The sequence below is a fragment of the Carcharhinus amblyrhynchos genome, chromosome 2 (genome assembly GCF_965287045.1).
Source record: "Carcharhinus amblyrhynchos chromosome 2, sCarAmb.v2.hapA, whole genome shotgun sequence".
NCBI classification, from domain to species: Eukaryota; Metazoa; Chordata; class Chondrichthyes; order Carcharhiniformes; family Carcharhinidae; genus Carcharhinus; species Carcharhinus amblyrhynchos.
In genome coordinates this window covers 33,907,389-33,935,017 of record NC_137325.1, presented here as the reverse complement: position 1 = coordinate 33,935,017, position 27,629 = coordinate 33,907,389, and the positions used below count along the sequence as shown (strand labels likewise).

Below are 27,629 nucleotides of genomic sequence, written 5' to 3'. Positions count from 1 at the left end.
CATTATTGTTACTAGACAGGCAGTGCTTGACAGACTGGAGGGACTGATTGTGGACAAGTCCCCAGGAACGGATGGAATGCATCCAAGGGTTCTGAAAGAAATGGCGGAGGTAATAGTGGATGCCTTGGTGATTATTTTCCAAACGTCGCTGGATTCTGGGGAAGTGCCGGAAGATTGGAAAACGGCTAATGTTACGCCGTTGTTTAAGAAGGGTGGCAGGGAAAAGGCAGGGAAATTATAGGCCGGTTAGTTTAACGTCTGTTGTAGGTAAAATGTTAGAATCCGTGATTAAGGAGAAAATAGCGAGGCATCTTGAGGAGAATTGTTTGGTAGAGCAGACGCAGCACAGTTTCGTTAAGGGGAAGTCGTGTCTGACGAATCTATTGGAGTTCTATGAGGAAAAGTCTAGGGCAGTGGATAGAGGAGAGCCGGTGGATGTGGTGTTTCTTGATTTTGAGAAGGCGTTTGACAAGGTGCCTCACAAGAGATTATTGCAGAAGGTCAGGGGGCATGGAGTTGGGGGTAGGGTGTTAGCGTGGATAGAGGATTGGCTGTCAAATAGGAGGCAGAGAGTGGGGGTCAATGGGTGCTATTCGGATTGGCGGATGGTGACTAGTGGAGTGCCTCAGGGGTCGGTGCTGGGGCCTCAGCTATTTACCATTTATATAGATGGTCTGGAGGAGGGAACCGAGTGTATGGTGTCGAAATTTGCTGATGACACCAAGATTGGTGGAACGGCAAATTGTGCGGAGGGTGTGGAGAGTCTGCAGAAGGATCTAGATAGGCTGGGCAAATGGGCCAAGAACTGGCAAATGGAATTTAATGTTGGCAAGTGCGAGGTGGTCCACTTTGATAGGAATAATGGTAGGAAGGACTATTACTTACGTGGCGAAAAACTGCAGCATGCAACGGTGCAGAGGGACCTCGGGGTCCTTGTGCATGAGTCGCAAAAACCCAGCCTGCAGATGCAGCAGGTGGTCAGGAAGGCAAATGGGATGCTGGCCTTCATAGCGAGGGGGATTGAATATAAAAGTAGGGAGGTCTTGCTGCAGCTGTATAGGGCATTGGTGAGGCCGCAGCTGGAGTACTGTGTGCAGTTTTGGTCGCCGCACTTATGCAAGGATATTTTGGCCTTGGAGGGAGTGCAGAGGAGGTTTACTAGGCTGATACCGGAGTTGAGGGGGTTGAGCTATGAGGAGAGGCTGAATAAATTAGGCTTGTACTCGTTAGAGTTTAGAAGAATAAGGGGAGATCTCATTGAGACGTATAAGATGTTGAATGGGATGGATAGGATAGAGGTGGAGAGACTCTTCCCGCTCAGAAAGGACAGTAGGACTAGAGGGCACAGCCTCAAGATAAAGAGGGGGCGGTTTAGAACGGAGTTGAGGAGGAACTTCTTCACTCAAAGGGTGGTCAATCTCTGGAATTCTCTGCCCGTTGAGGTGGTGGAGGCTGCCTCGCTCAATATTTTTAAGACGCGGGTTGATAGGTTTTTGATAGGCAAGGGGATTAAGGGTTGTGGGGAGAGGGCGGGAAGGTGGAACTGAGCCACGACAGATCAGCCATGATCTTATTGAATGGCGGGGCAGGCTCGAAGGGCTAGATGGCCTACTCCTGCTCCTATTTCTTATGTTCTTATGAACTGCTCTCACATTTTTCTCTCTCCCTCTGTTCCCTTCCCATCCCAGTAGGAATATAAAATCTTCAACCAAATCTAGATATGTGATACACATTGGGAAATCTCAATGTTTTGGATTCCTGAGTGTGTCCCGGAGCCGCACAGTGGCACAGAGGTTAGCACTGCTGCCTCACAGCGCCAAGGATCTGGATTTGATTCCTGGATTGGGTCACTGTCTGTGCGGAGTCTGTACGTTCTCCTGGTGTCTACATGGGTTTCCTCCGAATGTTCCGGTTTCCTCCCACAGTCTGAAAGACATGTTGATTAGGTTCATTGGCCATGCTAAATTGCACCTTAATGTCCAAAGATGTGTGGGTTAGGTGGATTAGCTGTGTAAATGTGTGAGGATATGGGGATACAGCTGAGGGGAGGGGACAGTTTGGGTAAGATGCTCTTTCGGAGAGTCGACGCAGACTCAGTTGGCCGAATGGTCTCCTTCTGCACTGTGCAGATTCTATGGATAGTCTTCTGGCAATAAATATTGAGAGTTATCCACTCTAGAATCATAAAATCTCTACAGTGCGGAAAGCTGCCATCCAGTCTATCGAGCCTGCACCGACAACAATCCCACCCAGTCCATATCCCCGTAACTGCACATGTTTACCCAGCTAATCCCCTTAACCTCTACATTTTGGGACACTACGGCACAATTTAGCATAGCTGATCAACCTAACCCACATATCCTTGGATCATGGGAGTAAACTACTCTAGTTGCCGTTCACGTCTTATTTCAAAGAAACGCCACAAATCCTGTCTTCAGCTAAATGGACTCATCTGAACCTCAGCTCTCAAACGGGAAAGCCCCTTTCACCAATCTCCCACAAACATGTGAACTGTTAACATGTTGTTTTAATATCTGTAGAAGTGAAACTCATTTCTTTTATTGTACGTGTATGTGGCGTGTGAAGTCATGATAAACCTTTCAGGCACAATGCGCGCGGTTAAACAATGCTGCTGGTTTAGAAATCTGTGAAAGTCTGCTGCTGCTGCTGCTAATGACTTTGTAAGAACTGACCACATAAACAGGGGTTGAGAACACACCTCAGCTACGTCGGAATGGAATCACACTGCTTACCAACAGAGGGATGGAATAATTAGGGGTTTCAATCTGTCTCCCATTAGTAACATTAAATTCAATCATCAGTGAAGTAATGGAAAGTGTCCTCAACAATGCTGTCAAACAGCACTTGCTCAGCAATAACCTGCTGACAAACACTCAGTTTGGGTTACTCCAGAGCCACTCAGCTCCTCATATCATTACAGCCTTGTTTCAAGCATTGACAAAAGAGATGAATTCCAGAGGTAAGGTGAGAACGAGTGATTGCCTTGACATCAAGATACCATTAGACTGAATGTGGTATCAAGGAACCATAGCAAAACTGGAATTATGGGAACTTGTGACCCTCTCAGATACTAAAGCAGTCCACGTTCACATGCAGCAAGACTTGAGCCTATAAGTGGTAAGTAACATTCATGCCACACAAGTGTCAGGCATTCATCAGCTCCAACAAGAACAAATCTAACCATCTCTCCATGACATTCCAATGATGTACGGGTTAGGTGGATTGCCCCAGCTAAATTACCCCTTAGTATCAGAGGGACTAGCTGGGGTAAATACATGGGATTATGAAGATAGGGCCTAGGTGGGATTGTGGTCAGTGCAGACTCGATGGGCCAAATGACCCCCTTCTGCACTGTAGAATTCTATGATTCAATGGCATTATTATCACTGCATGCCCCATTATCAACATACTGGGGGTTACCATTGACCAGAAACTGAACTGTATAGCTACAAGGGCAGGTCAAAGACTGGGGTTTCAGCAGTGTATAGGCAGACTTTGAGGAGTCAAGCTACCAGTTACAAGGCACAAGTCAGGAGTGTGATGGAATATTCTCCACTTGCCTGCATGGGTGCCACTCCAACAACACTCAAGAAGCTCAACACTGTCCAGGCCAAAGCAGTTCATTCACTCAAACACAGCCCCATCCCCTACCATCTCAAACCTGCAGTTATACATCCTCTACATACAAACCATTCTGTAGTATAGACAATGTAAGAACTACTGAGCTTGTTAAGAGTTCTAGAGATAAGCCAAATGTGGCACGGTGGTACTGTGGTTAGCAATGGTATTTCACAGTGCCAGGGACCAGGCTTCAATTCCAGCTTCAGGTCATTGTCTGTGCGGAGTTGCACTTCTCCCCGTGTCTGTGTGGGTTTCCCCTGGGTGCTCCAGTTTCCTTCCACATTGCAATGATGTGTAGGTTAGATTGACTGGCTATTTAAAATTGCCCCTTAGGATCAAGGAGATTGACACAGAAATACATGGGGTTATGGAGATAGGGCCTGGGTGAGATTGTTGTCAGTGCAGGATTGATGGGCCAAATGGCCTCCTGTGTATAGAGATTCTATGATTTTTTTTCATTTATCTAGAGAAAATAAAATATAAATGCGCAAGACTACTTGCACAACTATCTAATTTTGCACAGTAAGTGCACAACATCAGGTTAAAGAGCAGGCTTAGAGAAGGGAGTCGTAGTTTTCTAACTTTTGACACTTACAGGAGGTTGGGACATGGCAGGGGCTATGGGGAGGAACATAAGCTGTGTTAGGTGTCGCATGTGGGAGTTCTTGGTGGCGTCACGTCTCCCGAAGGTCCACATCTGTGCTAAATGTTTAGAGTTGCAGCGCTTGAGGGCCCGGGTCAGGCAACTCGAGGGGCGTTTGGAGGATGCGTTTCTGGTCAGGGAAAACGAAGAGATAATGTCTAAGAACCATGAGCAGGAAGAGGTCCCAAGGGCTGAAGAGCAGGATGGGTGGACGACTGTTAGGCGGAAAAAGAGGAAGAAGAAGAGTAGTCATGGTCCCCCGGCCTCCCCAGTGGCCCCCCAAGATTCATCGACAGGGGCACAAAAGGATAGGCAGGAGGGCCAGAATGACTTAGAGGGACAGAAGGGGGCTGGCAAGGTGATAGTGGTAGGGGATGGGAAGGTCCAAGGCATTGACAGGAGGTTCTGTGGGCAGAGGCGTGACTCCCTGGAGCAGGGGTACAGGACGTAACGGAAAGGGTAGAGGGAATTTTGAAAGGGGAGGGGACCCAGGCAGAGGTAATAATACACGCAGGGGAGAGGGACGTAGGAAGGAGTAGGGTAGATGTCCGTAGGCAATTTAGGGAGTTGGGATCCAAACTGAGGAGCAGGACCTCCAGGGTGGCATTCTCTGGGTTGCTGCCTAGTACCAGCAGGGCTAGGAATAACAAGATCATGCAGCTGAATGCATGGTTGAGGGATTGGTGTAGGGTAGAGGGCTTTACTTTTGTAGACCACTGGGAGGTATTTATGAGAGAAGGGCAACTGTACAGGGAGGGTGGGAAGAATTTGAATGGGAGGGGAACTAGTGTCTTAGCAGGGAGGTTAGCTGGTGTGTTTAGGAATGGTTTAAACTAATAGGGAGGGGGGGGTGGGGATGTGGCTGATAGCTCATTAGACACTGGGGCTGGGAGAGAGTCGGGTGAAAGGAAAATTATCAGGGAGGAGGTTCCGAGGGACACTTGTGGGTTGAACTGTGTCTGTTTCAATGCAAGGAGTGTGACAGGAAAAACGGATGAGCTTAGGGCCTTGATGTTTGTGAGGAAGTTAGATGTGGTGGCTGTAACGGAGACGTGGTTACGGGAAGGGCAGGACTGGCAGCTGAATATTCCTGGGTATGTGTTTTAGGTGTGACAGAGGAGGGTTGAAGAGGGGTGGAGGGGTGGCACTGTTAGTAAAGGAAAACATCACAGTAGTGCAGAGGGAGGACAATATGGAGGAGTTAGGGATTGAGTCGCTGTGGGTGGAGTTGAGGAATAAGAAGGGAGAGATTACGATGCTAGGGGTATACTATAGGCCACCCAACAGCCCGAGTTCAGTGGAGGAAGGCATTTGCAGGGGCATTTTGGATAGGTGCGGGAAGAATAGGGTGGTTGTGCTGGGTGACTTTAATCTTCCTGGAGTGAATTGGAAGGGGCCTAGAGCTGGGGGTACGGAGGGAGAGGAGTTTGTAAAATGTGTTTTGGAAGGGTCTCTAGAGCAGTAAGTAACTAGCCCGACTAGGGAAGGGGCTATACTGGATTTAGTGTTGGGTAATGAGCCGGGGCAGGTGGTTGAGGTTGAGATAGGCGAACATGTGGCTAACAGTGACCACAAGTCCGTCTACTTTAGGATAAAAATGGAAAGGGATGAGTGCCGGCCAAACGGGAGGGTGCTGAACTGGGGGAAGGAGCGCTATAGCCAGATTAGGAGGGAGCTGAAGGACACTGATTGGGAGGGACTGTTAGCTGGCAAGTCCACGGTTGGCAAGTGGGAGGCTTTTAAGGGCAAACTGAAAATGTTGCAGGAAAGGCATGTTCCAGTTAAGCGGAAGGATGGGAAAGGTAGGATTAGAGAGCCGTGGATTACAGGGGGTATCGAAGACTTGGTTAGGAAGAAGAGGGAGGCGTATGTTAGGTCGAAACAACTGGGTACGGAGAGTGCGCTGGAGGAATATAGAGAAAGTAGGAGGGAGCTAAAAAGGGGAGTTAGAAGGGCGAAGAGAGGGCATGAAATGGCTTTGGCTGATAGGATTAAGGAAAATCCGAAGGCATTTTATTCCTATATTAGGAGCAAGAGAGTGGTTAGAGGGAAAATTGGTCCTCTTAGGGACAAAGGTGGGGAGTTATGTATTGAGTCGGAGGGAATGGGGGAGATCCTGAATGAATACTTTGCGTCGGTATTCACGAAGGAGAAGGGTTCGGTGTCGTGCAGTGTCTTGGAGGGAGCTGTAGATCAGTGGCAGGAAATATCTATTACGAGGGAGGAAGTGCTAAGGCTTTTAGGTAGCGTAAGGACGGATAAAGCTCCAGGGCCTGATGGTATTTATCCCAGGCTGCTTAGGGAGGTGAACGATGAAATTGCTGGGCCTCTGGCGCAAATCTTTGTCTCTTCTTTGGACACAGGTGAGGTCCCAGAAGACTGGAGGGTAGCTAATGTGGTACCGCTGTTTAAAAAAGGTAGTAGGGATAACCCTGGAAATTATAGACCGGTGAGTTTGACATCGGTGGTAGGGAAATTAATGGAAAAAATACTTAGGGGTAGGATGTATGAGCATTTGGAGCGTTGCGATCTGATTAGGGATACGCAACATGGCTTTGTTAGAGGGAGGTCTTGCCTTACGAATCTGGTAGAATTCTTTGAGGAGGTGACAAAAGCGGTTGACGATGGGAGAGCTGTTGATGTCATCTATATGGATTTCAGTAAGGCGTTTGACAAAGTCCCTCATGGTAGGCTGGTAGAAAAGGTTAAGGCACATGGGATACAAGGACAGGTAGCTAGGTGGATTGAGAACTGGCTGGGCAATAGGAGACAGAGGGTAGTTGTTGAGGGGACCTTTTCGGGCTGGAGGCCAGTGACCAGTGGTGTGCCGCAGGGCTCAGTACTGGGACCTCTCCTCTTTGTAGTATACATAAACGACTTGGAAGAGAGCGTACGTGGTGTGATCAGCAAGTTTGCGGATGACACCAAGATGGCAGGATTGGCGGATACTGAGGTGGAATGTCAGGTGATACAGCAGGATATAGATAGGTTGGTGCATTGGGCAGATAGGTGGCAGATGGAATTTAATCCTGACAAATGTGAGGTGATGCATTTTGGAAGGAATAATGCAGAGAGGAGCTACGTGATAAAAGGTAGACCGATTAGGAGTATAGAAATACAGAGGGACCTGGGAGTGCAGGTTCACAAGTCTATGAAGGTTGCGGCACAAGTGGAGAAGGTTGTGAGGAAAGCTTATGGAATGCTAGCCTTTATAGGAAGGGGTATAGAGTATAGGAGCTGCCGTCTAATGCTTCAGTTGTACAGAACATTGGTTAGACCGCATTTGGAGTACTGCGTCCAGTTCTGGTCACCTTACTACCAGAAGGATGTGGAGACTCTGGAGAGGGTTCAGAGGAGGTTTACCAGGATGTTGCCTGGCATGGAAGGACTGAGTTATGAGGAAAGGTTGGAGAAACTGGGACTTTTCTCCTTGGAAAGACGGAGATTAAGGGGAGACATGATAGAGGTATATAAGATACTGAAGGGAATAGATAGAGTCAATAGTGAGAGGCTGCTCCCTAGACTGGGTACAATTACGAGAGGTCATGATCTAAGGGTGAGGGGGGGAGAAGTATAATTTGGATGTGAGAGGAAGGTTCTTCACGCAGAGGGTCGTGGGGGTATGGAACGTGCTACCGAGTAGGGTGGTGGAGGCAGGAACGTTGGACTTGTTTAAGGTTTACTTAGATAGACACATGAGCGAAACGAGGATGGAGGGTTATAGTAGGGGGTATTAAATAGGGTCAGAGCCTCGGGAGACACCGGAAATGCAGACTTATATGTTAACGTTTTTGTCTTTTTATTCCGCAGGTGTCGGTCCACCTTGTTGTCAAACGAGGGGCATGCACACGGTGGGTCGTGCGTGGGCTGCTCTTGGAGGTTCCGGGAGTGGCCTAGTACTTCGTGTTGATGTGTGTGCTTGATCCTGGACCGGTACACGGGCGCCGCAACAGCTCGGTGACTAGCACTGCTGGCTGTGCAGATACATGGATTTGGGTCTGTGTCTGTGGGAGTTTGCGCATTCTCCCTGTGGTTGCGTGGGTTTCCTCCGGGCGCTCCGGTTTCCTCCCACACCCCAAAGATGGGCTCTTAGGCTGATTGGTTTACCAAATTGACACTATTCTCCCCTGAATCTGCGAACTTAGGGGGTCCATTCGCATACACTCAGGGCAGGGTAGGTGTAGGAGGATGCGGCGGCGCGGGCTCGTTGGGCCGAAGGGCCTGTTTCCCGTGCTGGGTTGTTCTTTGTTTGTTTGTAAAGTTCAACAGGTTTATTTAGTTGCACAAGCTTTCGGGGCGTTGCCCCTTCATCAGGTGAGTAGAGTTCAGTTCACAAACAGGGCATATATTGACATAAACTCAATTACAAGATAATGGTTGGAATGCGAGTCTTATCAGGTAACCAAGTCTTTACAGGTACAGACAATCTGAGTGGAGCGAGGGTTAAGCACAGGTTAAAAAGAGGTGTGAATTGTCTCCAGCCAGGACAGTCAGTGAGATATTGCAAACCAATTGATAGCCAAATTCCGCACACACAAGGGCGGTCTCAACAAGAATTCTGGGTTCATGTCACACTATCTGTAGCCCCCACAACTTGCCTGGGTTTGCAAATCTCCAACCGTCCTGTCTGGAGACAATTCACACCTCTTCTCAACCTGTGCTTAACGTTCTCTCCACTCACATTGTCTGCATCTGTAAAGACTTGATTACCTGTTAAGACTCACATTCCAACCATTATCTTGTATTTGAGTCTGTATCTATATATGCCTTGTCTGTGAACTGAACTCTTCACTTACCTGATGAAGGGGCAACATTCCCCTCAGAGGGTGGTGGGTGAGTGGAATTGGCTGCCGTTGGTGGTGGTGGAGGCAAATTCGTTAGGGCCTTTTAAGAGACTTCTGGATGAGTACATGGGACTTAATAGGGTTGAGGTTATAGGTAAGCCTAGTAGGTAGAGATATGATTGGTGCAACCTGTGGGCCGAAGGGCCTGTTTGTGCTGTAGTTTTTTCTATGATTCTATTATGAAAGTTTGTGCTACCAAGTAAACCTGTTGGACTTTAACCTGGTGTTGTGAGATGACTTACTGTGCTTACCCCAGTCCAATGCCAGCAACTCCACATCATCTAAATTTACAGATAACAAACCACTGCATCATTCACAACTGACACTGAAATATTGAGATTTGCTGATAGAAATTTTAAAACTTACATTTACTCTGTTTTCCTACAAAATACAACATAGAAATTTCTCAATGTTGCCACAACAGCATCTTAAGTTCAAAGTTGCAAGAATACAGATACATTTAAATTCTAGTACAGAACATGGACAGAACAGATGACGTAGACAAAATTGGGTTGAATGTGAAAATCTTGTCTTCTCAACTAAATTGATAACATTAGAGAGGGAGGAAATACAGGACAAAGAAATAGTGCCAAGAGAGTAGAATAACTAAGTAAACTAGTATTAATATAACATGGAGCTAAAAGGATTGATTGTCAGATAGAAAAAGAGGCTATTGTCACAGCACATGAAGCACAGAAATACATAAAGTAACTTTAGGAATTTCTTGGCTCCCACAGTCATCGTGAGACACATTACAAAAAATCTGCACTGGTGATTGGATTCCTGATTTAAATTTTATTGTCAGTTGAAGAAAGAAGATAGAAAATAGAACATAGAACATAGAACATTACAGCGCAGAACAGGCCCTTCGGCCCACCATGTTGCGCCGACCAGTTACAAAACAAATCACTTTTCGTCCATAAACCTATCCACGGATCTCTTAAACGCCCCCAAACTAGGCGCATTTACAACTCCCCGGGGTCACTGTGCTGTAAACAGGGTGCGTGCTCTCTCTTCCCCGACTCTGCTCTGATGGAGCTCCCCGGGGTCACTGTGCTGTAAATAGGGTGTGTGCTCTCTCTTCCCCGACTCTGCTCTGACGGAGCTCCCCGGGGTCACTGTGCTGTAAATAGGGTGTGTGCCCACATTACAGGAAGGATGTGGAGGCTTTGGAGAGGGTGCAGAGGAGGTTTACCAGGATGTTGCCTGGTATGGAGGGGAGGTCCTATGAGGAGAGGCTGAGGGATTTGGGGTTGTTTTCTCTGGAAAGAAGGCGGCTAAGAGGGGATCTTATTGAAACATATAAGATGATTAGAGGTTTAGATAGGGTGGATAGTGATAGTCTTTTTCCTCTGATGGAGAAATCTAGCACGAGGGGGCATGGCTTTAAATTAAGGGGTGGTAGTTATAGGACGGATGTCAGGGGTTGGTTCTTTACCCAACTGCAAAAGCCACCAACTGATCAGGAAAAAAAGACAAACTCCACTGTGCAGGTATTGACTATTCCAGTATCCGGGTCACAGCAGATACTGTCTGTTAGCAGAGTAAGAAATCTCACAATACCAGGTTTATTTGTAGCAAATGCCACTAGCTTTCGGAACCGGCTGTTCCTTCGTCAGGTGAGTGGGAGTTCTGATCACAAACAGGGCATATAAAGACACAAACTCAATTTACACAAATAATGATTGGAATGTGAGTCCTTACAGCTAATCAAGTCTTCAAGATACATACACTGCGATTGGAGGCAGCATTAAGTACACGTTAAAAAGATGTGTATTGTTTACACACCTTTTACACATACACATCAATACATATCTTTTTAATAGTGTTGTGAGACTTCTTAGTGTGTTTACCCCAGTCCAACACCGGCATCTCCACATCATGTCAGCAGAGTATCAGATTCAAATCAGCTACTTCGTCTTAAATAAAAAGCAAGAGCTTTATTTTATTTATCTGATGAGCGGCCACCATTGAAATTATTTTACATAGGAGCATAGGAACTAGAAGCAGAAGTAGACAATTCAGCCCTTCGAGCCAGCTCTACACTCAATTAGATCATGGCTGATCTCTCCCTAGCCTCAAATCCATCTCCTTACCTCTATATCATTTAAATCATTTTTAAAATCAGAAATATATCTATTTCCTTCTTAGAACCATTTAATGATTCACCATGCTATGGGGCAATGAGTTCCACAAATTCACCACCCCCTGCAAAAGTAGATCCTCCTCATTTCAGTTTTAAATCTACACCTGTGACCTCTGATAGAGTCATAGATTTATAGAGGTGTACAGCTTGGAAACAGGCTCTATGGCCCAACTTATCCATGCCACCCTTTTTCTTAAACCACTATGCTGGTCCCAATTGTGCACCTTTAGCACATATCCCTCCATACCCATCTTACCCATGTAACTATCTAAATGCTTTTTAAAAGACAAAATTGTACCCTCCTCTACTACCTCTGGCAGCTTGTTCCAGACACTCACCACCCTCTGTGAAAATAAATGCCCCTCTGGGCCCTTTTGTATCTCTCATCTTAAACCTGTGCCCTCTATTTTAGATTCCCCTATCTTTGGGAAAAGATTTGACAAGCTAGCTGATCTACACCCCTCATTATTTTACTGACCTCTATAAGATCACCCCTCAGCCTTCCACATCCACAGAAAAAAGTCCCAGTCTATCCAGCCTCTCCTTATAACTCAAACCATCAAGTCCGGGTAGCATCTTAAATCTTTTCTGCACTTTTTTTAAGTTTAATAATATCCTTTCTATAGTAGGGTGACCAGAATACTCAGTATTCCAAGTGTGGCCTTACCAATGTCTTGTACAACTTCAACAAAAACACCCCAACTCCAGTATTCAATGTTCTGACCAATGAAACCAAGCATGCTGAATGCCTTCTTCACTACTCTGTCCACCTGTGGCTCCACTTTCAAGGAGCTATGAACCTGTACCCCTAGATCTTTGTTTTGTAACTTTCCCCAACACCCTACCATTGACTGAGTAAATCCTGCCCTGATTTGATCTACTAAAATGCATCATCTTGCATTTATCTAAATTAAACTCCATCTGCCATTTATCAGCCACTGGCCCAAGCAAATCAAGATCCTGTTGCAATCCTAGATAACCTTAATCATTGTCCACTATGCCATCAATCTTGGTGTCATCTGGAAACTTACTAACCATGCCTCCTAAATTCTCATCTAAATCATTGATATAGATGACAAATAACAGTGGGCCCAGCGCCAATCCCAAAGGTACACTGCTGGTCACTAGATTGCCCCACAAGGGGAAACATTTGGCCTACATTTATTTTATCAATCCCTTTCAGTATTTTGTATACCTCAATCAGATCCCTGATCATCCTTCTAATGAAGGACATTCGACTACTCTTGTAGAGAACACATTGTCTTTAGTGAACAGTCTCAGCAGCTACGGATTTGGGTCTGCAGGAGAACTGTGAGTTGCTTTGATCTAGAATGTAGTGCCTGAAAGGGTGGAGGAAGGAGATCCAATAGCAACGTGCAAAAGGGGAATGGATAAGTATTTAAAACGGATAAAACTGCAGGGTTTAGGGAATAAGTATGGGAGCAGGACTGGTTGGATAGCTTTACCAAAGAGTTTGCACAGGCAAGGTGGATCCTTCTGCCCTGTATGATAACATGCCCTAATTCCTCCATCAAACCCACACTAATCTTGCTTCTTAACCTACCCATCTTGAGTGATTCAGAATCCTCAGCCATCTTACAAGTGTGACTCACCTGCTGTCTAACTAAGAAGGAGGCCTTAGGTCCTTTTCAGCAATATCCAGAAGACCATTAATACAGGCATTAAGGGCCACATCATCAACTTCACCCATGCCAAGCAGCAGAGAAGAACATAAGAGATACGAGGTAGAAACTGAACACAAAAGACACTGGCCAGAGACTTACCACTGTTCACGCCAGTGGGATTTTTCCATCCCGCTGCACTGAATGAAGATTTGGTTGGCCGCCAAATTCTCCAACTTTTCTGTGGCAAGACAGTGGTCATACCCATAGTTCATCTGCAGCACTTCAATGCAGCAGCATAGACATACACATCTGCTTGTTCAACAGTCCCCTCAATTGTATGGATGAATGCTTTCCTCTCCATTACTATCTAACATACTGCCCAGATTATCTTAGATTTGCTGAGGATTTCCCCCACACATCTTTTTCTCAAAACTTCAATGAGAAAGAAAGAGACGACTAGAGCGGAGAACATATCCAGAAAAAGGGAGAGAAAAAAAACACTCTCACTTGAGGCCACAGCTCACCGAAGCTCTAAAGCCTGCGAAAACAACATCTGGTGCATAGATCAATGTGCAGAATAACTTTGGGCTCAAGGAAGAAACAGTTCATCAGCAGCTTACACAGCTAAGCAGATAGGGTTATGCACAAACCCCATTCGGCCCACTGAGAATTATTCTGGCCCATTTAAGATGGAAATCACATGACCTATACATTTTTAGATGAACAGATGAATTTTTTTTGTTAATTCTGTGCAGGCTTTGGTCAAATGCTTGTTAGTTCATGATCTCAGTGGCTGAAACAGAGGGAGTAAAAGATAGCCTTTTATTTTTGTACTGTGCTGATGCATGAATTTGATCTGTTGGCCTAATAACCTGCTGACCATCTAGAGGTGTTTATTTCCATGGCACATAGAGCAAGCTACTCCTTTAAAGCTTTCTTTGCATACATGAATGCTTAAACACAAAGAGAAGTCTGGATAAGAGATCAAAGGTTTTGAAGCACTAAAGGCCAAACCAAAAGGAGTCTGAATAAATTGAACTTGGCTTTCTTGCCTCCAGTTGTAGCTCTGTTCCTTCACAAGGCCTACAGTCAAACGAAAAGGTTGGAATTGACACTATTAATTGCATTAATCATTAGGCCAAATCTTTTAAAAGCCATCACCTCACATCCCCTAGCTCATAATTATCATATAGAAGGACAAGGACATCAGGCACGTGGCACTACCATCACCTGAAAGTTCCCCTCCAAGCCACCCACTGTACTGATCTGGAAAAATGTCACCGTTCCTTAACTGTTGTTAGGTCAAAATCCTGGAACCCCTTCCTAACAGCACTATGGGTGTACCTACACTACATAGACTGAAAGCAGCTGAATTATATCTGCATACTTAAGGGCCCCACACACCCTGGATATGCTCTCTTCCACCTTCTTCTGTCGGGAAAAGGATGCAAAAAAGTCTGAGGACAGATACCAACCACTTAAGAACAGCTTCTTCCCTGCTTTTGAATGACTTCTGAATGGACCCACCTCGCACTAAGTTGACCTTTCTCTACACCCTAGCTATGTCTCTAACACTATATTCTGCACTCTCTCCTTTCCTATGAACAGTATGCTTTGTCTGTACAGCACACAAGAGACAATACTTAAGACTGTATACTAATCCACGTGACAATAATAAATCAAATCAAAAATAGGTTTAGATTAAAACAAACTATTTAGTATTCCTGAAAACAGTTATTAATTATCATTCTCGCACGTGTAGAAAGCAGTGAATATGGTTTACAGGCTTTAACTTCTCAGATGTTACAGTTTTCCAATATAAAGTGGTTTAATAATTAATGCACTCAAGCTACCAAAAAAAGCTTTTTTTAAATTAATTTACATCACTGGCAAGGCCAACATTTATTGCCCATCCCTAATTGCCCTAGAGAAGGTGGCGGTGAGCTGTCTTCTTGAACCACGTGGTGTAGGTACACTCAGTGTTGTTAGGGAAGGAGTTCCAGGATTTTGATCCAGTGACAGGTAAGGGATGGTGATATTTTTCCAAATTAGTTTGGTGAGTGGCTTGGAGGGGAACTTCCAGGAGGTGGTATTGCTATGTGTCTGCTGCGCTTGTTCTAGATGGTAGCAGTAGTGGATCTGAAAGGTGCTGCCTAAGAAACCTTGGTGAGCTCCTGCAGTTCATCTTACACATGGCAAACACTGCAACCACTGTGCATCAACGATGAAGGGATTGAGTGTAAATGGAAGGAGTGCCGATCAATGTCCCAGATGATGTCAAACTTCTTGAGTGGCTTTGGAGCTGCACTCATCCAGGAAAATGGAAAATGTTTCATCACACTCTGATTTATGCCTTGTAAAACGCGGCAAGGCTTTGGGGAGTCAGGAGCTGAGTTACTCACTGCAGGATTCCTAGCTCTAACATCTATTATAGCCATTTATATGGCTAATCCAGTTCAGTTTCTGGTCAATTAGCTAATGAAGTTCTATAACCAAACTACTTTGAGAACTGTAACATTTTGGGATTTGCACCTATTTGTTCTGGAAGGAATTTTTGATGAAAATTCTAGAAATTTTCTGATGAAACGTTAGGTTTTGATTACAATGATCTAATTCCCAATGAATCCCAGCACATCTTTCTGGAGCTGAATGTAAGCAAAAGTATGTGGCTGGGATTTCTTTGAGACCGATGAAACTGAAATACGTTGGCCATTAAAACGGTTGTTCAGATCAATGGGTGAGGCAGCTGAGATGGAAACTGGTGTGGTAAGGTCTCCAGGGAGATCTGGCACCTAAATATCAGCGTGGCTTCTATTCATTAATCCAGCAGAGGTCTCAGTGAAACAGTCTAGGCAGTCATCATACCTCACACAAGAATGAAGAAAGGAGCTTTGTGATTCAGGATTGCAGCATTAGTGGGCAAGTTAGTGAGTCAATACTTAATTCAGATCAGGCGGATGAGTCAGAGGTTAAGTTTTTAACTTTCATGTGTTGAAATAGGACAGAGTTCGCATAATGTTTACTGTCTGGAAAAATGGGAGATGCAATGCTTTGCAACCAATAAGCAAAACCCCCATTGCCCGGATTCCCTTTGAAGGCAATGTGAGGGCTGAGGACTTGGACATCTCATTACTATTTCCAAACAAGAACATGACTGTGTGGCCAATATTTAACACTCTGCCAACATCACTAACACGGGTTATTTAGTCTTCAATTCATTGCTATTTCTGGCATCTTAACTGCTATGTTGCCCTATATTTGCACAAACTGATTGCTACATTTCTCTACATTATATCCATGACTAAAGTACTTCTTGGGTCATAAAGTGCTTTGGGATGTCCCTGGCTCTGGAAAGACACTTTATAAAACTCCAATAGACACGTGCAATGACAACATTCTCAGGCAGTCTTTGTTTTGAAAGAAGATTAAATTGGGATTTCCTTTTCAATTTTAATCCCCCATGTGTAACATTTCATTATCAATTTCAAAGAGTTTTTCCTTAACATCATGCACAAAGCAAAATACATCTCTCAAATGCAATAGTTGTTAACTCATTAAATGTATATTAAACATTTCTAGTGTTTCTGCTCTTGACTCGGAATCTCACCAGACAGGAAATGTGTGTCATTTAATTAGTTCTATTGTTTTCTATCTCAATCTAGAAATGTGTCTCATGATTGGATGAGGGGAGCAGATTGTAAAGTTACCATCTCTCTTTAGAAAGACATTAATCACATTTGCATTATCTATAACTTCATTGAAATGCACACTGAAAATAACTATCATTCATTTCAAATGCATGCTCACAAATATATATTAAAATATTGTTTGCACTGGAATATGTCAACAATCCTCTCTTCCTTCTGCACAAGACCCCTGTTATTTTCCTCTCTTTTTATCATCCAGAACCTCAGCCACACTTCTCTTTCCTTATTGTCCAGGGCCACAAAAGCACACCCTTGACACCCAAGTCCACTTTCAAACTCCCCCAGCATTCATTTCTCACACCTTTCCATGCCAGCACAGGAGGTGCAACACCTGACCTTTCAACTCTTCCCTTTCCACCATCTAAGGTCCCAAAGTCACAAGTTCTAATGAAAAGTCGTCAATCTCAAATATCAACTCCCTTTCCATAAATGTTTTTGAATGTATTCAGTATTTGTTGCTTTCGTTTCAACGGTTCTATGGCCTCAAATTGGAAGATTTTCTTTACTCTGGGGTGGAAATTAGTCTGGGCCTGCTTTTGGGTTCAGTCCTGACAGCACATGCTGAAACAGACAGCCCAAGGCCATCCTGAAATTGGGTCTCAGGCCTAAGCAGTCAGCACCAGAGATGTCTTCTCAGCCTGTCAATAGCCCACAGCTAAGTTCCTGGCAGTGTGTGGTTTTGTCACACACTGTATCCCTGCCCCTCCTGGCTCCACTGAAAGCATAGTTTGAAAAAAATGTACACCCAACGCTTATCTTTTGACGGCAGCAATTGAAAATTCCTGAGTGCAGTAGACCTAACATCTGCCGGGGGGGACTTTCAACAAGCCTCTTATTAACACAATTAAAAGCCTGATGCCTCTGTTAGGCATCCACCTGGGAAATCTAAAAAATCTGTCCAAAGGAATCTAGCAGTGGGGCCAGAACCTGCGTCCATTGGTCACAAGCCACTCTACTGCTAGAGTAGTTTGCTTTGTGCCAGTTTTATACCTAAAATTCAAGCACAGTGCACACCAATTCCTACAACTCACTGGGTTCTTGTTCTGAAAAGGTAAAGAGGAAAACAGTCCATGTGCTTGTACTGCTGAAGGTGACACTGACTGATCAGCCAAGCATATGGAGAACCTAGTTGACATACTGTGCAAATTTTATTATCAAGTCAGTCCATGATTTCCTATATATCTTGCCAGTAGGTAGAACTGCCAAATGTGAACTTGCATAATCAGTTCATATAGCCATCCAGTAAGGGATGAAATGTGGAAGCACTACTCACTGAAACCTTCTTTTTCTTCTTAGGTAGCCCTCTGGAGAAGAGGGTGGTTTCCTTTCACACTCAATCAGTCCTCATGTGACTGAGGAATCCAATGCTGTCTCTGTCACTGGTGGCCAGACAGTGTGGAGGAGCAGGTGGGTGAGGTATGTGGGTTGCCACACATCTCTTTCACTGTCAAAGGCTTCAGCTCAGTCTTGGCAATGAAAATCCTCAAGGATGTCCTTGAAGTGTTTCCTCTGCCCTCCTAGGGGTTTGCTTCCCATATCGAAGCTCCAAGTAGAGCGTTTGTTTCAGGAGTCTCATGTAAGGCGTGCAGACAATGTGCCCACCCAGCAGAGCTGACGGAGTGTGGTCAATGATTCTATGCTGGGGACGTTGCCATGGGTGAAAACATGAATTTGCACGAGTTTGCGGAAGCAGAGCCGATAGCACTTCTCCAGAGTTTTGAGGTGCCTGCTGTGCACAACCCACATCTCAGACTCTTGAGTCATTTGAGACCAAGATCACTACTGCGTTGTAGACCATGAGCTTGGTGCTGTGTCTGAGGTCCTGGTCTTCAAATACTCTTCTCCTCAGGTGACCGAAGTTGGCACGCTGAAGGTGGTGCTGACTCTCTTTGTTGAGCCTGCTCTTGTTGACTTAAGCTCCCAATGAATGGAAAGATGAGACAGAGTACAGGAAAGAGTTGGAGAATCTCGTGAACTGGTACAACAACAATAATCTCTCTCTCAATGTCAATAAAATGAAGGAGATAATCATCAACTTCAGGAAGCGTATAGAGGACATGTCGCTGTCTACATCAATGGGAATGAAGCAGAAATGGTTGAGAACTTCAAATTTTTAAGTGTCCAGATCACCAATATAATTAAGGACCCCATGCACCTCGGACATTCTCTCTTCCACTTTCTTCCATCGGGAAAAAGATACAAAAGTCTGAGGACGTGTACCAATCAACTCAAGAACAGCTTCTTCCCTGCTGCCATCAGACTCTTGAATGGACCTATCTCGCATTAAGATGATCTTTCTCTACCCTATCTATGACTGTAACATTATATTCTGCATCCTCTCCTTTCCTTCTCTCTGCACAGTATGCTTTTTCTGTATAGCGCGCAAAAAACAACACTTCTCACTGTATACTAATACATGTGAATAATAAATCAAATTAACATTTAAACACTGGGCAACATGCTGTTGAACTGATTCAATGTCAGACCCTGTATACAATTTGTCAATTTTGGTAGCTGTCTAATAGTAAGACAATGGACACCTTGTATAAAAAATATATTGTGTCAGGAACACAAAATGTACAATGAAGCCCATCCCAAAACTAGTTCCTAGCCCAGACGTACTCTAACTGTTTATAACCCATATTTAAATACCATCTTTAATTGATATCTAACTGACCAACCTCAAGCCTTCCATGCATGCACCAGCCAGGAAAGGGCTGCACACATGTGAACTGTAAACTTGTATGTTGGTCAGGCCTATGCACATGACCAATGGGACTTGGAGCTAAAGACAAAGTCCCCACACACCCACACAAAAAGCAAAAACGGAAAAAGTGTAAAAACCCTGGGAGAAGTGAGAAACAGAAAGGGGTTAAAAAAAGCTGTTGTGAAAAGTACAACATTGAAACCATGCCAACAACATATCTATAGTTTTGTTTAGCTGATACCTAGATATGAGATTAACATTATGCGATATGTTTCGACTGTACAATGTACAAGAAACAATACTTTTCACTGTCTCCTAATACACGTGACAATAATAAATCAAATCATTATGCTGCGACTTCGGCATTTCAGCTTTCTTTTCTCATTATTTTATAGCTTTTTTCTCATACTTCATCTTGTATGAACTGAATTAATTGTGAACTGTGTTCCCTTTGTACAGTTTACATTTATATTGTATTGTTTACAATTTTCCCATGTCAATGGCCCAGCTTTTGCGATAGCTAGAACTGACGCTAACATTGCTTAGCATTATTATGGTCCAGTGCAGAAAGGGGCCATTTGGCCCATCAAGCCTTCACCAACAACAATCCCTCCCAGGCCCTATCCCCATTATCCCACACATTTACCTTGCTAATCCCCCTGACACTAAGGAGCAATTTAGCATGGCCAATTAACCCACACATCTTTGCAATGTGGGAGGAAACCTGAGTACCCGGAGGAAACACATGCGTGGTAAGAACATGCAAACTCCACACGGTCGCCTGAGGCCGGTATTGAACCCCTGGGTCCCTGGTGCTGTGAGGCAGTAATTGTAAGCACTGTGCCAATGTGCCGCCCACGTTATGTGTGATTGTTGGCTAGCAGAAATATGAAAAAGGAAGCCAGATGTGAAGTGTCTCTCTGTTAGCACACATCTGCAAGTCCTCAGCACCACTTCCTTGTGGTGACACGTGGAAACTGGGTCCCTTGCAGCACCAGCCTAAGGCTTCAGAGGAACTTGAAGATGTTTTGGCCTGCAGGCATGAGTGGCAGGTGCACCGGCATGTGGAAATGCCCCAGCATTCATAAACCAAACTCATGGCAATAGGTAAATAGCTTCACTGCCTTGAAGGTATCTCAGGAGAGTTGAAAGGTAACAGAGTAAACGATGACAGAAAATATGAAGTGGAGCCCAAAGACAGACTAACATCTACATATGTCATCTTTCCAGCAACTCCTGCAAACAAGCCAGTGTCAAGCCTAGTGCTTTACAGTCATTGGACTCAAGTGGGTGGCACTGCTGCCTCACAGTACTGGGTACCTGGGCTCCCAGCCTAAGTGACTGATTGTGTGGAGTTTGCACATTCTTCCCGTGTCTGTGTGGGTTTCCTCTGGGTGCTCCGGTTACTTCCCACTCTCCAAAGACATGCAGATTAGGTGGATTGGTCATGCTAAATTGCCCCTTCATGTCCCAAGATGTGTAAGTTAGGGGATCAGTGGGGCAGATATGGGGAGTTTTGGGCCTGAGTAAGATGTTGTGTTGGATGGCGCAATCTTGATGGACCGCATGGCCTCCTTCTGCATGGTAGGGATTCTAAGAAGGGGGACCCTGACATATGGGACGTCCAGGATTTCCAGACATTTGAGTTCTGGAAAGGATACTCCAATTGCACTGCAAAATGAAAACACTACACAGAAGACAGCAGTTACCAGTGATATGTCCAACTCGATTACAGTGCAGAACAGGTGCTACAGGCTGTTGATGGTGGTGGGGGACACCGTCATGCTCTGCTGGGCAGCCCCCTAGTTGGATGCTGATCTGCCCTGATCCATCTGCTCCAATGGCTGCTTGGAGCTTAGAGTCTCTGCTCAACAAAATGGATGCAAACCACCACACCAGGCAAACATCAAAAAAACCACAAAAACTCTTCAATGGCAAGCTGGAACAACACGACTGACAAGATGACTTATAGCTGGCCAGTAATGTGCACAATACAGGTGTGGTCAAATAAAAACAAAATACTGCAGTTGCTGGAAGTCTGAAATGTAACAGAAAATGCTGGATCAACTCAGCAGGTCTGGCAGCCTCCGTGGAGAGAAACAGACTTAACATTTCAGATCTAAATGATCCTTCTGCCTGTGTAGGGAGAAGATGCTGTCAGATCAGCTCAGTTTATTCAGCATTTTCTGTTGGTAATACAGTTGCGATCAACTTGGAACTCAATGGGCAGAACATCAACATAGCCTCCTTGTAAGGTGCCAGACCCAACGAGAACAAATCCCAAAAGCAAAATATTATGGCTGTAATTTTCTGGCTGTTCACAGCGGTGGAATTTTTTGGTCCCTCTGACGATGTACCCCCGCCCCTGCACTTTCCCAATAGCATTGGCGGGGGGGGGCAATGGGAAATTAATACATGAGCGGCACAGTAGCACAGTGGTTAGCACTGCTGCTTCACAGCTCCAGGGTCCTGGGTTCGATTCCCGGCTTGGGTCACTGTCTGTGTGGAGTTTTCACGTTCTCCTTGTGTCTGCGTGGGTTTCCTCCGGGTGCTCCGGTTTCCTCTCACAGTCCAAAGATGTGCGGGTTAGGGTGATTGGCCATGCTAAGAAATTGCCTCTTAGTGTCCAGGGATGCACAGGTTAGAGGAATTAGTGGGTATAATCTGTATGGATATGGGGGTAGGGCCTGGGTGGGATTGTGTTTGATGCAGACTCAATGGGCCAAAGGGCCTCTTTCTGCATTGTAGGGTTCTATGATTCTATGACACACCCCAAAATTTAGAATCCAAGTTGCATTAGGGAGTGTGGAACAACAGCAACCTAAGTGTACCAAACCTGCATGTGTCATTACTACACTCCTTTACAAGAACATAAGAACATAAGAAATAGGAGCAGGAGTAGGCCATCTAGCCCTTCGAGCCTGCCCCGCCATTCAATAAGATCATGGCTGATTTGTCGTGGCTCAGTTCCACATTCCTGCCCTCTCCCCATAACCCTTAATCCCCTCTCTTATCAAGAACCCATCAACCCGCTTCTTAAAAATATTTAGCGAGGCAGCCTCCACCACCTCAACGGGCAGAGAATTCCAGAGATTCACCACCCTTTGAGTGAAGAAGTTCCTCCTCAACTCCGTTCTAAACCGCCCCCCCTTTATCTTGAGGCTATGCCCCCTAGTCCTACTGTCCTTTCTGAGCGGGAAGAGTCTCTCCACCTCTATCCTATCCATCCCATTCATCATCTTATACATCTCAATGAGATCTCCCCTCATTCTTCTAAACTCTAACGAGTACAAGCCTAGTTTATTCAGCCTCTCCTCATAGCTCAACCCCCTCAACTCCGGAATCAGCCTAGTAAACCTCCTCTGCACTCCCTCCAAGGCCAAAATATCCTTGCATAAGTACGGCGCCCAAAACTGCACACAGTACTCCAGCTGCGGCCTCACCAATGCCCTATACAGCCGCAGCAAGATCTCCCTACTTTTATATTCAATCCCCCTCGCTATGAAGGCCAGCATCCCATTCGCCTTCCTGACCACCTGCTGCACCTGCAAGCTGGGTTTTTGCGACTCATGCACAAGGACCCCGAGGTCCCTCTGCACCGTCGCATGCTGCAGTTTTTCTCCACGTAAGTAATAGTCCTTCCTACCATTATTCCTACCAAAGTGGACCACCTCGCACTTGCCAACATTAAATTCCATTTGCCAGTTCCTGGCCCATTCGCCCAGCCTATCTAGATCCTTCTGTAGACTCTCCACACCCTCCGCACAATTTGCCGTTCCACCAATCTTGGTGTCATCAGCAAATTTCAACACCATACACTCGGTTCCCTCCTCCAGATCATCTATATAAATGGTAAATAGCTGAGGCCCCAGCACCGACCCCTGGGGCACTCCACTAGTCACCATCCGCCAATCCAAATAGCACCCATTGACCCCCACTCTCTGTCTCCTATTTGACAACCAATCCTCTATCCACGCTAACACCCTACCCCCAACTCCATGTCCCCTGACCTTCTGCAATAACCTCTTGTGAGGTACCTTGTCAAACGCCTTCTGAAAATCCAGAAAGACCACATCCACCGGCTCTCCTCTATCCACCGCCCTAGACACATCCTCATAGAACTCCAGTAAATTTGTCAGACACGACTTCCCTTTAACGAAACCATGCTGCGTCGGCTCTATCAAGCAACTCCCCTCAAGATGCCTCGCTATTTCCTCCTTGATGTCGGATTCTAACATTTTACCTACAACTACAATGGTGAGGCCAAGACAAAATATGCCAGGCAGGAGAAAGGGCTGAACAGTTTCCATCTTTGCTGTATTAGACATATTCTCAGCAACACTTGGCAGGTCAACGTGACCAGCTCAGAGGGTCTGAAGTGTGCTAATTCCATCAGCATACATTCATTGCTAAGCCAACCATTTCTGCACTCGTTCAGCCACATTCATTGGATGGATCATAGAATCCATTTGGCCCATCAAGTCTGCACAGACAACAATCCCACCCAGGCCCAATTCCCGTAACCCCCTATATTTATGCTGCTAATCCCTCTGACACAAGGATTAATTTAGTATGGCCAATCAACCTAACCCTCAAATGGGAGGAAATCACACACACATGGGGAGAATGTGCAAACTCCCCATAGACAGTGACCCGAGGCCGGAATTGAACCCAGGTCCTTGGCACTGTGAGGCAGCAGTGCTAACCACTATGCCACCATTCCTCCTAGATGGATGATGGCTGTATATCCAAAGACCTTTTGTATGATGAATTGGCCACTGAGTCACAATCTCCTGGGCATCCATACATTTGGTACAAAGATATGTGCAAGTGAGGGAAGATAGTGGACATTGATATTCACAAATGAAAGACAATCACTGAACCTGAAACAGAACTGGACTAGACATAAACACTGCAGCTAAAGAGCAGGTCAAAATTCAGCAATCCTGCAGCAACTAACACTCCCACTGACTCCCCAAAACCGGTCCACCATCCACAAGACACAAGTCAGGAGTGTGATGGAATACTCCCCAGTTGCCTGGATCAGTGCAGCTCCAACACTCAAAAAGCTTGACACCATTCAGGACAAAGCAGCCCACTTTTTTGGCACCCAATCCACAAACATTACTCCCCTCACCACTGACATACAGTGGCAACAGTGTGTACCATTTACAAGATGCACTGCAAAAATGCACCAAGCCATGACTACTACCATCTGGAAGGACAGCAGCATCAGACAAATGGGAACATGCCCACCTGGAAGTTCCCCTCCAAGCCACACACTTCCCTGAGTTGGAAATATATCGCCATTCCTTCATTGTCACTGGGTCAAAACCCTGGAGGTCCTTCCCTAACAGCACCATGTAGCATTCACAAAGACAGCTCACCAGCAACCTCTTGGGAACAATTTGGGATGGACAATAAATGTTGGCTTAGCCAGAGATGCCCACATCTTGTAAATGAATTTTTAAAAATAAATATTGCCCTTGACCTCTGCAGGCTGATTTGGTGGAAAGGCAAGCAGAAACAAGTCGCCCAGCTGGCTGAGGAGAGGAGCTGGAAAAAATGGAGGCCACTGAGCTGTCCATCTTTTCAGCACAACTGTCTTCCTGTGCAGCGAGTGCAGCAGAGATTGCCATGCTAGAGTGGGTCTCTCGAGTCAACCAGGCAACGCTTAACATACAACTGACCACCAAGGGAAAATCATTGTCTTCCTAGACAGAAGGCTGCCAATATTGCAGTATTCTTTTGAGGTTTTAATACACTATCAATCAGAACTCTTCATAGAATCAAAGAATCCCTAGTGCAGAAGGTGGCCACTTGGTCCATCAAGCTTGCACCGACAACAATCCCTTCCAGGTCCTATTCCCATAATCCACGTATTTACTCCATTAATCTCACTAACCTACCAGCCTTTGGACACTAAGAGGCAATTTTGCATGGCCAATCAATCTAACATGCACATCTTTGGAGTGTGGGAAGAAACCGGAGCACCCGGAGGAAACCCACATAGACACAGGGAGAATGTGTAGACTCCACACAATGACCCGAGGCTGAAACTGAACCCAGTCCCTGGCACTGTGAGACAGAGGTGTTAATCTTCTTACATTGACATAATGCACACCTATAAATCTCTTACTCCTCATATTTTAATCCTCTCCTCCTACGAAAACCTGAGGAGAGCTCACTAGATTTTCAGACCCAACGTAATTGTATGTTACTTTGCAAAATATAATTTAGTGACAAGTTCATTTTTAGAGTACGATCATTTAAAAATAAATTGTTTCCTGTTGTCCTTGTAATGATTATTTTTACAATGTAATAGATTACTAGGTCACTTCAGAGGGCATTGAGAGTTAATCATGTCATGTGTAGGACTGCTATGAATCGGTCTGTAGACTGGATATGGAACAGGGGACAATTTCTTCTCCTAATGAACATGAGCAAATGAGTTGCATTGTTGCAACAACCCAACAAGCCTCATGGTCATTTTTATTTCCCCAAAGCCATCTCATGAATTATCACATTAACTGAAATTCAGTTTCACAACATCACACATTGAGTTGAGTATGTGTTCCTCACCTATGCAAAAGGCAGCTAACAGTCGCACAGCAGAATAAGGTGGTTCACAGGAAGGAAAGAATGGCTGAATCAGATAATTGGCAAATGTGATGGCGATGACAGCTTGGCTTGCTGGCTCAACAATCAGTAAAGATGTCCAGAGACGCAGAAAGGCCAGAAAACCTCCAAAGGATTCCAGTATGTAGGCGTAGCTTGCTCCAGATTTCTTTATAGTCGTTCCAAGTTCTGCATAGCACAGTGCTCCAATCACAGAGAACACACCTCCCACTGCCCAGATAATCAATGAAAGGCCGTAGGAACCACTGAATATCAGAACTCCCTTGGGCGAAACGAAGATGCCCGATCCAATCATATTTCCAACAATCAGGCAAATTCCGTGCAACAAGGAGATATCCTTTTTAAGTTTCACAGATTCAGTGGCGGGTTTCTTGGAATCAACCTCCATGCTGTCACAAAACAATGGTCCAATTCAGTTCGAAATATCAAAATACATTTGAAGTGAAGTCGTGACTTAGGAATCTGTAAAGCTATGGGTTAAAAAGAAAACAATTATTAGGCTAAGTAACGTGCACATTTTGACATTAAACAAGGCTCAATGTTATTGATAAGCATGTAACAAGATTTACACTCCTTCAGACTGGCACAGACACCATGGGCCAAGAGGTCTTCTATTCTGCTTGAAACATGATGATTTTACCATTCGGCCACCTATGTACTGGAACCTTTTTGCCAACACACTCACTCCAATATAGATTTCTACAGGCAGCCTCCAAACTCTTACATAATTGTTTTTTATTCATTCCTGGGATGTGAGCATAGCTAGCTGGCCAGTATTTATTGCCCGTCCATAGTTACCTTTGAACTGAGTGGCTTGCTAGGCCATTTCAGAGGACAGTTGAGAGTTAACTATATTGCAATAGATCTGGAGTCAGATATAGGCCAGGCCAGGTTTCCTTCCCTAAAGGACATCAGTGAACTAGATAGGCTTTTCTAACAAATCGACAATGGTTTCATGGTTATCAGTAGATTCTTAATTCCAGATTTTTTTTGTTGATTTCAAATTCCACCAGCTGCCATGGCGGGATTCGAACCCTTGTCCCCAGAATATTAACTGTGTTTCTGAATTAATAGTCCAACGACAATGTGACTTTACGTGAGGAGTGAATGGGATGCAGTGTCCCTGGGCTGACAATTCACACTTATGCCGGTGGATTATTCCAGAACAGACTGGGGCAGTACAGTGGTTAGCACTGCATTCTCACAGCACCAAGGACCCGAGTTCAATTCTGTCTGTGCGGAGTTTGCATGTTCTCTCCACGTCTGCGTGGGTTTCCTCCGGGTGCTCCGGATTCCTCCCACAGTCCAAAAGACATGCCAGTTAGGTGCACTGGCTTTGCTGAATTCTCCCTTGGTGTACCAACTAACGTGACAACTAGGGGATTTTCACAGTAACTGCACTGCACTGTTAACATAAGCCTACTTGTTACACTAATAAATAAACTTTAAAATTCAATCCGAGTCTTTCCATCAGTCAAAGAAAAAAGGTCAGAGAATTCAGAATAATTCTAATCTATTGAATTATCTTTAAAGTGTTTCAGAGTTCTTTTAGGGCAGGTCTTCACAAACTGGTTTCTGTGGAACTTTCCCTCAGGGGTCCCACAGTTGGCCATTTTAATTTTTAAAAAATGTTATCTTTCCAGTTTGACCAAAGGCAGCTGTCTCAGTTTGTTGGC

At 45.0% G+C, this 27,629-nt stretch overlaps 1 protein-coding gene across 2 annotated transcripts in view; it reads right to left on the bottom strand.

Annotated features, from left to right (window-relative positions):
• LOC145353516 (Y+L amino acid transporter 2-like) overlaps window positions 1-27,629 on the bottom strand; it is a 102,619-nt gene that overhangs the window by 43,818 nt on the left and 31,172 nt on the right. For both annotated transcript variants that reach the window (XM_080204335.1, XM_080204328.1), the window contains exon 2: window positions 25,897-26,423. In XM_080204335.1, coding sequence (XP_080060461.1) covers window positions 25,897-26,341 — 445 coding nt within the window. In that variant the 5' untranslated portion in view covers window positions 26,342-26,423. The remainder of the gene's footprint in view (window positions 1-25,896; window positions 26,424-27,629) is intronic.